A 9,822-nucleotide genomic window follows, 5' to 3' on the forward strand; every position below is an offset into this window, starting at 1 on the left:
AGTTACAGCAAACAGAGGTAAAATCGTCTCAGCAAAAAGGAACATTTACAAGTTGAGAAAACAAAAATAAAACTAACACGACTTGCCTGGCTGTTACTTACAAGCTTGAAACATGAGAGACTGGTTCAGAAAGTTTTGGAGAGCCTGGATTGATGTCTGGTCCCTCTTAGTCCCAAGAGCGAACAACCCCAAAAACAAAGAGCACAAACAAAAAACTTCCCCCCACCAAGATTTGAAAGTATCTTGTCCCCTTATTGGTCCTTTAGGTCAGGTGTCAGCCAGGTTACCTGAGCTTCTTAACCCTTTAAAGGTAAAAAAGGATTTTGGTGTCTCTGGCCATGAGGGATTTTATAGTATTGTACACAGGAGGGCTGTTCTCTTCCCTTTATAGATATGACAATTGCTCAGAGCTGTGAAAACTTACACACCTTGTGTGATGTAGTTAGGTCAATCTAATCCCTGATGTAGATGCAGATAGGTCAAGGAAAATTTTTTTGTTGCTCTAACTACTGCCTCTCCTGGAGGTGGATTTATTACATTGATGTTAAAACCTCTTTTCTCCTCCTGCACCCCCAGAAGTTCTTCACACCTACCCCTCCCATACCTGATGCTGCAGGGAGGGAGGGGGAGGAGCTTCCAGGGATCACAGAGCTAGGAGGCCAGAGGTTGGGTGGATAGGAGTCCTCCAGGCCATAGGGACTAGGATTACTTGGCTAGAGAAACCCATTTTTCCATTCCCAGTCGGATCCCCCCGCCCCGCCCATGTTTCAGTGGCACTGTCTGACCCAGAATCCCCGGGGTCCTCCAGGATCATAGAGGACAGCGGCAAAGAGGCTGCACAGTCCCTGGGTCAGTGATGGGATTGGCTTCTCTACCATGCAGAAGCCTCCAGGGTCACAGTGACAAGGGTGTGTGATAGAAAGTCCACAGGGAGAGGTCATAGAGACAAGGGTGTGTGAGGCTAGAGAGGCTGATTTCATTGCTCCCAGTGAGATATTTCCCCTAACTGCGTGTCTCAGGGATAGAGGCTGAGCCGGGATCCCCGCCCCACCCAGAACCAGGGTCGGATTTTCTCCCCAGGGACGGAGCCTGGTGGGAAAGTGAAGATCGGGGCCTCGTCACCAGCATCGATAAATGTCACCTGCCACCGGTCACAGTCCAGACAAACCCAGATCCTGCTGGGGACCCAACTCAGGGGCAGGGGAGTCACACGGGGGGTGAGAGCCCAGAACTGATCCCCCCACTGCTCCACAGCCCAGATCCCCTCCTCAGGGCTGAGGCTGATCTCTCCCTTCCTCCCCACAGACTCTCTGGTCACCCCCACAGCCCAGTATCGCCCATCCCCCACCTCCACCTCCCAGCAATGTCTCCCCGAGGTGAATCCCTCACAGCCCAGCACACAGGGCTCAGTGTCAAATCTCTCAGGGTTGTTGGGCAGTCGCTGCCGTGTGTCTCCCCGTCTCACACTTTTCCGATCCTCAGACAGGACGAGGTTGGGATGAGCCGTGTCTGGATCCAGAGTCACATTCGCTGGGGAGAGAGAATCAGAGCGTTAGGGGCAGAGCTCAGCCCTGGGGGAGGCTGGGACCATTTCTCACACTCCCCAGCAGCTCTGTCCTGGCTGGGACAGGCCTGGATCCCAGGGAGCTGCCTCTGTCCTGGGCACCTGAGACTGAGCAGGGACGTCACTGCAGCTCCTCAGGGTAGTGATCGATCTATCGGAGATCAATTTATAGAGTCTAGTCTAGACGCGATGAATCGATCCCCGAGCTCCCTCCCCCGCATCATCTTAGCTCGACCCCCCCCCCCCTACGCCTTAGCATAGACCAGGGCCTAGTGTGTTTCTCATTTGCTTCCAGAAGGTTCAGCTCCCAGCTCCCCCTGCTGGGGCTGCTCCATTCCCAGGGGCGCAGACACAGCCAGGACGGCGTCAGAAGCTTTTCTTGAGCAGGGAGCAGAGGAGGCCGGTACCAGCTTTAAACCCCAGAGGGAAGCTCCCTCCCCTAATGCAGCCTCCACTCCCAGGCTGGGGACCAGAGAGGAAGGTGCAGCATTGGGGAAGAGCCGTTTAACATCAGAGAGTAGGAGGTGGCATTGGGTGGGGGAGCCCCATCCCCAGCCTAGAGAGAAGGGAGGAGCTGGCAGCATCACAGGGAGAGCGTCTCCCCAATCCAGGAAGCAGGGAGCAGCTCCAGTGGGAGAGCCCAGCCCTGCCCACAGGAAAGGCAGGATGTTGGAGAAGAGCGATGGGGAGACCTCTCCACTAGGGTAAAGCAGAGGGATGTGTCAGCCTTCAGGGCAGAGAGCTCTGTTCAGGTGCTGCTCAGTGAATGTTTCTGTTCATCAGTGTGGGCATGAACTCAGCACTAAGGTTGGTGTCAGGATTGTTTGTGTGATGTCACTCTGGGATCTCCCCACGAGTTCTGGAACCTTGGAACAAGTTGGGTGGGGGGCACGAGGTCTCACCGCCTGTGGCCACACCCCCTCCATGGCCCTGCCCCACTCCCCCTCTTCCTGCTGAGGCCCCGCCCCCTGGCCAGGCTGAGAACTTGGCTGCTGTGGAGAGCTTCTAATCCTCCACCTCTGCTGGGTGGGTTTCTGGGGGGCCTAAGAGCAGCTTCCAGCCCAGGTGCCCCCTCCCTCGAATGCGTGATGTTGGCTTGGGATCTCCCCAGGAATACCGGACCCTTGGTAGAAGTTGGGGGTGGGGCACGAGATCCCACCACTGGTGGCCCCGCCCACTCTGTGGCCCTGCCCCATTACTCCTCTTCCCACCAAGCCCTGACACCTGGCCAGGCTGGGAGCGTTGCCTGCTGGGGAGAGCCCTTGACCTGAGGGGCCTGAGAGCAGCCCCCGTCCCATGTCCCTGCTCCCCAGGGTGCTCCACCCAGGGCAGGTGGAGGGTGCAGGGCTCCACAGCGCCACTCGGGCTCCCAGGGTGGGAGCTTGGCTCTGGTTTCTGGCCTGGCCAGGGGCAGGGTCTTGGGGGAAGAGGAGCAGGGGTGGGGCCGCTGACAGGGGCCAGTGCTGGGAAGCGGCTGCAATCTCACCCTGTCTGTGTGCTCCGAGTGGTTCCCCTCTTTTTCTCTCCAGTGCAGACGGCAGAGTGTCTGGAGGGGGAAAGGATCAGAGAGGTGAGATTTCAGGCTTCATATTTATAACAGCATCACCACTCTGATCTCCTAGAACTGTGTTTTCATCATGACACAGAAAGAGACAGAGACACACTCAGGTATTTAATGTGAAAAGGTCTGAAACCTCTTTCCTCTCTCATTCACGCATCTCCCAGCAATGGACCCAACATCCTTGTGAACTCCCAGGTTGTCAAAAGACATGAAATTGTAGAAAAGACCCTTGGGTTCTGATTCTGTCATCCCAGATCTGCTTAGGTTTCATAAGGGGAAGTGTCTGGCTTAGGTTTCATAAGGGGATTAGGTTTCATAAGGGTTTCATAAGGGTTTCATAAGGGGATGTGTCGCAAGACTGTGGTCCCAGTTATGCTGGTACGCCCTCAAGGTGATATTTGACACTGGACTATGAACTATTTCTGAAAGAACTCTTTACAGCTAGAAAGCTCGCCAGCTCCGCTATGAATCTGAACCTCGATGAATCAAACTCATGTCTGTGTGTATATTGATCTTTTAACCATACTCTTTCTCTTTTTTTTTTTAATAAAGTGTAGTTTCGTTAACAAGAAATGGCTGTAGCGTATATTTGGGTAAGATCTGAAACATTTGTTAACCTGAGGCGTAATGTGTCCGATCCTTTGGGATTGGTAGAACATTTTCTGTTATATGATGAAGTAAGATTTTCAGAAATCATCGTATTTGACATAAGGGAAATGTTATTAAGTGATGTGTTCATAAGTTACTCTGTGGGATAAAGAGATGTTTCGACCACACAATGTGCTTAAAGACACCAGACACCCACAATGTGCTGCCCAGGAGCAGTTAGCAAAGTCCAAAAAATCCTATGTGGAGAAAAGGGTCAAAGTGACCCATACATGTCAGTGTGTAATGACTGGTAATGAAAGAATCAAAAACAAGAATAACTGAAAATAGCTTGGACAGCAAAAGCCCTGCCAATTAGAAGATACTTACAATGCATAACACACATGCATGTGTAGTGTATGAGTTATACAAGATACTGCCTATTCATAACATTCAAAGGTGATTGGAAAAGAACTAATAAATATATAATTTGGATGTGTATAATACGTCAGAAATTGTAAGGAGCATCATAGGAGAAATGCATCATGACCTGTCTATGCCCCAGGAGAAGGTAACTGGGCAGTATTTCTTTCAGTATGTCTGTCATTTCTTACTTTAACAGTAATTGTAATGGCAAGACATGCTTTTGGAACAAATAACGGGTTGAATTAATCAGTCTGAGTGTCTTGGACCCTAAGTGTGTGGCATTCTCATCCAACAATTAAATAGAAGCATAATCTAACTATCAACCAATTGACCAGCGCCATTCTCTTTCCACAGTCTCAGACACTGATCCCAGTTTCCCCTCCTAGATCCGTTCTAGGTACCTTTGAACTTCCTCAGAGCCTCCTGTAGCGCAATAGTTTTCTGGGAGAAACCACTGACTCGCTCCTCCAGTTCAGGAGAAATCTCCACTGGCTGCTGCAACTTCCTCTTCTTACACCTATAGAGAAACAATTTCATGTGATTACAGTTCATTATGAGACTCATTATAAGTGTTTGCTAGCGAGTCGCTGCTCTAATGGGCCTGGAGTTAGAATTCTTCTGCTTCTCCCAGCTGCAGAAATCTGTCCCCTAGGAACTAGACTGAGGCACCAACTCCCACCTCCCCAGCTCATTCCACACAGGTCTCCAAACGGTCCTCAGGCGGGAGAGACTCTTGACCTCTGCTGGCCTGGGCTGAATGGTAACCAGGGCCCCAGCAGTAACAGGCAGTAACAGGCCCATTTTCCATCTCCACTATCCTGAGGAGGCCAGTCCCCCAGGGAGGTGACATCTCTGGGAAATACTTGAGGTCAGTCCTTCCCACTGACTGGAGAATCTGCAAGGGTGAGAACCTCCGGATGAAGTTGATCAGAGAGATTTGTATCTAGAATGTGACCTTCCCCACACATTTTGCTGTACAGCCCTGGGGAGATGCAGTGCTAACATCACCATTAAGTCCTTTCCCAGTATTTTGAAGTGCGAGAGGGAGTGAGAGTGAGCCACGTACCTGCTCAAGGTGCTTCTGACATACTAGAGGGAAGGGAGAGAGAGAAGAAAGATCGTCAGTTTCATTTGATTCACACAGGGGATCCCAGGGAAGGGATTTTGCAAATATGGGGAAGAGAGGCCCTGCCCTGACCCCAGGGCCATGGATTCCCTGAGCTAATGGGGCTTTTCCATCTCTAAGATCTCTGTCTGTAACTCTGCAAAGAACAATAGTCACTCACATGTCAGCAATGCACACGCCGAGTTACACTCAGATCTCTGACCGCTGGCTCCAGTGCTTATGATTCAGAAGCCCTCCCTTCCCTGTGTGGGGATCTGGGATGTTTCTAACCACAGGTGCTGGCTTCTAATTGTCCCTGGAGGTGCTCAACCCCAGGCCCTGCCCCAACTCCTCCCCTTCCCCAATGCCACACCTCCACCCTCCCTCTTACCACTGAGGCAGGTGGGAAGTGCTGGGAGGGAGGGGGAGGAGTTGATCGGTGGGCATGAGGTGCTGTGGGTAGAGGGGGGAGCTTTCTGCCATAGGGTGCTAAGCACCTACTAATTTTTTTCCATGGGTGCTCTGTCTCACCTGCAGGAATTCACTCGCTGGCTTCTGACACTTCCCCTCCAGCTCACTGATCAGCTCACTGAGATGGGAAATCTGCTCGGAGAGTTTACTGACATTTTCATTCTGGAAACTCACAATCGCCTCATCCAGCTTCTTCAGCTGGGCCAGCAGGAGTCGCTCTTGTTCCTTCAGGAACTGCTGCAGTTGCTGAAATTCAGACATAATCTTCTGCCTCTCGGTTTGTGTTTGTTTCTATACGAAAATAGGGCAAGGGCTGGTCAGGGACATGGATGGAGCCTGGGGTCCTTTCACGGAGAGCTGAGTGCGCAGGAGGGAGAACTTAGTTGAAAATCCTAAGATTTCGGACATTTGACTTTACCCTAGGGAGAGGAATCTCTCACAGCTTCCCCTTCAGCCCCTGTTTCTCTGAAAGGGAGGTTTCCATGTCTGTCATGTTAGTATATTATGTCATTCATGGTCTCTGGGAATTCAGACCCAGAGCAGCAGGAGGCAGGACTCAGCACTACACTGACAGAGACACCAGGGGAGAAAAAAGAAACAAACATGTTAATGCACAAAATGACCAGACCCAGTGGACAGCACTTCACGGGGACATTCAGTTCACTTGGGGGGGATTTCCGGGCAAGTCACAAGATCTAGACATTAACTGACCAGCTGAAATGGAAGCTTAGGGCTTGTCTATGCACCAATCTAACCCAGTAATCCATGGTCATGGAGAAACACACACAAGCCCACATTCACCAAGGCCACACACAGGAATCTGCCTCCAAACAGACGTCCCACTGCCAGTCCCTGCTGGTTCATAACAATAGGCACCTACCAGATACTCCTGGCTTTTCCCCTCTCCAGTCACTTTCAATCCCAGCAGCTTTTCTTGCTCTGCCCTCAGAGTCTTCAATTGGGTCTGGATTTTTTGCTGCAGAAACAGAAATGATTTGGGAACTTGAATTTGAATGGTTGAGAGGGGTGTGGAGCTTTTCGTGTTTTCATCCAAGATGACTGTTGGTCCTAATCACTTTGTGACATTAGGGCCACGAAGGAGATGAAACCTTATCAGTGCAGACTGGGAGTGTGTCATTATCAGACTCGTTACCAATTCAGATTCAGTCTTTTTTAGTAATTAGGGAGAGATCTCAATTATAACCAAGCTTTACTGGTATTTGTGAATTGATGAGTGGTACAGAGCATAACAGGACATTGGAGTCACATGGGGGTGAATCAATAAATCTGTTTTTGAGGTTTTATGAACAAAGTGATACAAATCCCAGAAGCCACCAGGGTTTCAATATGGGCTGGGATTTCAGCTCTGAAGCCCTGGGGACTGCACTGGTTGGGCTGAGCTGGTCTAGGCAACAGGGCAAACCCAATGAGACGTCAGGAGGCCATTCGTCTGGTTGGAAGCTCCACAGTCCCAGTTTTGTGGAGCACTATTCGTGTCTGGTAGGGTCCCAGCACTGGGTGTGGCTTTGTCCGGTGAAAAAGGGGGAAAAGGAGACCGAGGATGCAGGAGGACACCAGTGAGGGTGGGGGCAGGGGTGTGAGTGGCACTTCCATGCAGAATGATGTAGGTGGGGTCGAGCTGACAAAGGCGGGGGAGGGCCCAAGCAGGCTGATCGATTCAGGTGTGGGAGGGCCCCATGCAGGCAGGCGTGGGCATGTCCTATATTCTGGGGATGCTTCAGGGCCCCTCCTAATGAGGCAGATTTGTATAAGGAACTGTTGGGATTTGCCCCAGTGCTGCCCTAAACCCTTTCCGTGGCAATGCCCTCTGGGTAGGTCCCCACTGTCCCATTCCCTGGTAAAGATCCCGGAAGCAGTGCATTCTGGGAGATTTCTAAAGGCTGCCTGGTGGGACTAACAGAACAGCTCTGGCTGGTCCCTGCCCACGTACACAACAGAGCAGGTCAGACTGGCACCGGTCAGCTCCAGCCTGGGGTTGGTTTTGCTACAACCCAGTGTAATCCCAGTGGTACTTGGCATGGACCTGAGCTGTCTAGAGCCCTTTTGTGTGCGGACTGAAGGTGCTCGGGGTCACACACATCGTTTAGCCCAGTGATCTCCTCTAGTCCAGACCAGTAGCATCTGAGTTTAACTCTTCATGGAGTAACACAGGAGTTCAGATTCCCCGCGGGAAACCTGGTCTCCCTGGTGAGCCTGGGGCTTTTCTCAAGGAGTCTTTTCCTCCTACTGTCCACATGTCATCATTGCTCCATGCTCCTGAGGGGACAGTATAGCCTAGTGGTTAGGGCACTGGGCTTGGCCTTGGAAAAATGGGGGTTTATATCCAGCTCTGACACTGACCTACTGAGTCACCTTGGACAAGTCACTTCCCCTCTTTGTGCCTCAGTTTCCCCTTCCATCTTTTGCCTCTCTTGTCCAGTTAGACCAGGGGTGGGACAATATGGGAGCGGGGAGGGGCCAGCCTCCTCAGACAGGAGATCAGAGGACGAGCAGGATGGTCCTGTGGCTGGATGGGTCCCACGGGCCGTAGTTTCCCCACCTCTGAGTTAGACTATGAATGGCTCAGGGCAGGGATTGTCCCTCACTGGGTTTTCTACAGGGCTCCCCCACAATCGAGGTCAGATCTCATCTGGGGGTTGTAGGGGCTGCTGGGATGCCAATAACAATAATAAACACTGTGATACAATCAGAAATAACAGCCACAGCTTGTAACTCCCCCTTCTCCAGCCTGAAGGCAGCGCTCCCACATAGACTGGCCTGCAGCTCTTGTGAATCAAACCTCACTGGGCATTTAATAAATTCTGGTCTGCAGAGAGTTCCTTTAGTTCACTGGTGGGAGCTGGGTTTGAAAAGGTTTCAGCTGCTCAGAGAAAACTTTCCCACATCAGACAATTTTTAAATCGTTCTCTTGCCTTTCTTGCCAGGCTGGAGTATTATTAATTTGTACAGCCTCTTTCATGCAATGAAGGCTAAACACAACTGAGTGACACAGGTACACCAGTCTCAGGAAACTTGTGATGCTATTAAGTTTGCATATCAATTACAGGTTATTATCCATTAGACGGGACAGCAGTTCCCTACCTTGTACTCCTGGGCAGCCTCCTGGATGGGAACCACCGTGTGAGCGCGGTGAGCCCGGGATCTGTCGCACACCACACAGATGGGGGTTTGATCCTCTTCACAGAACAGTTTCAGAGCCTCCTGGTGTTCCTCACACACCCCGTCCCCTCCGCTTCCCTTTGCTGCCTGTAAACTCAGTCGCTTGGCGATTTCTACCATGTTTGCCAGCTGCCTGTTGGGACGGAGGTTTCTCTGTTGCACAGTTTGTCTGCACTGGGGGCAGGAGGCAGCTGTAGCGGATCCCTCCCAGCACTGGCTGATGCAGGCTCGGCAGAAATTGTGCCCACACTCCAGGATGACAGGTTCTGTGAAATACTCCAGACAGACGGGACATGTCGCTTCCTTCTGGAGACTTTCCACGGGGTTCTCTGCAGCCATGGCTCCCTCTGGGCAGTTTGTAACAGGCTTTGTTTCAAATTCCTGAGTTCACACTATGCCCCGCCTGCAGCAGCAAGGGGGTGTTTCCCTTCCTGGAGCTGACTCCTGCTCTTTGTTCAGTTGGAAGGGGCCTACCTGTAAGATCAGAGCCCTGGAGGTTGTGGTGAAAAATTTACCACTAGGGCTGTGGTCTGGCAATCAGCCCCTGTGCTGGTGGGGAGGGTCACTGGGGCTTCACATGGACGTCAGCTCTCCCTGTGAGGTTGAGCCTGCAGGAGCAGGGTCTGTGTGTCTAAGGAGCGATAGTCAGAATTGGGGGGATTCTTTCTTGTTTTATACTATATAATATTGATACATAATGCTCATATTAAACAATTTTTATATTTATTGTAAACTTTCACAGTTGCACAAAAATCCCGGTTTCAGCATTTCATTCCAATTGTTACCAATTTAAATGTTCACAGCTCTAGGAAATTATGGGGGGGATCAGAGAATATTTCTGTCAGACCAGAACTATTGAATGACACTGGACACTGAGATGCAAAAAGTTGAAGCTTTAGAACTATTAAAATAGTCTGTGAGCAGGTAAAT

General features: G+C 51.1%; 1 protein-coding gene across 1 annotated transcript; it reads right to left on the minus strand.

The window, feature by feature from the left end:
* Positions 1-251: 251 nt before the first annotated feature.
* Positions 252-9,231, minus strand: LOC123345531 (zinc finger protein RFP-like). The gene is made up of 7 exons (XM_044982505.1): positions 8,815-9,231; positions 6,593-6,688; positions 5,773-6,003; positions 5,203-5,225; positions 4,538-4,653; positions 3,051-3,110; positions 252-1,530 (listed from the first exon to the last, which is right to left on the minus strand). The coding sequence occupies exons 1-7, from the start codon at positions 9,229-9,231 to the stop codon at positions 1,016-1,018; spliced, it is 1,458 nt and encodes a 485-aa protein (XP_044838440.1). The 3' UTR covers positions 252-1,015.
* Between the last annotated feature and the right edge of the window lie 591 nt (positions 9,232-9,822).

Source organism: Mauremys mutica, chromosome 12 (genome assembly GCF_020497125.1).
Source record: "Mauremys mutica isolate MM-2020 ecotype Southern chromosome 12, ASM2049712v1, whole genome shotgun sequence".
Taxonomy (NCBI): Eukaryota; Metazoa; Chordata; order Testudines; family Geoemydidae; genus Mauremys; species Mauremys mutica.

Bases quoted from the DNA above. Each gene is read 5' to 3' on its own strand.
- LOC123345531 (XM_044982505.1), bottom strand. From the start codon at position 9,231: ATGGCTGCAGAGAACCCCGTGGAAAGTCTCCAGAAGGAAGCGACATGT. The intron at 6,004-6,592 runs GTAGGTGCCTAT...ATTTTCGTATAG, and splicing joins GGAAAAGCCAGGAGTATCTG to AAACAAACACAAACCGAGAG. The intron at 3,111-4,537 runs GTACCTAGAACG...TTCCCCCTCCAG, and splicing joins GGCTCTGAGGAAGTTCAAAG to ACACTCTGCCGTCTGCACTG.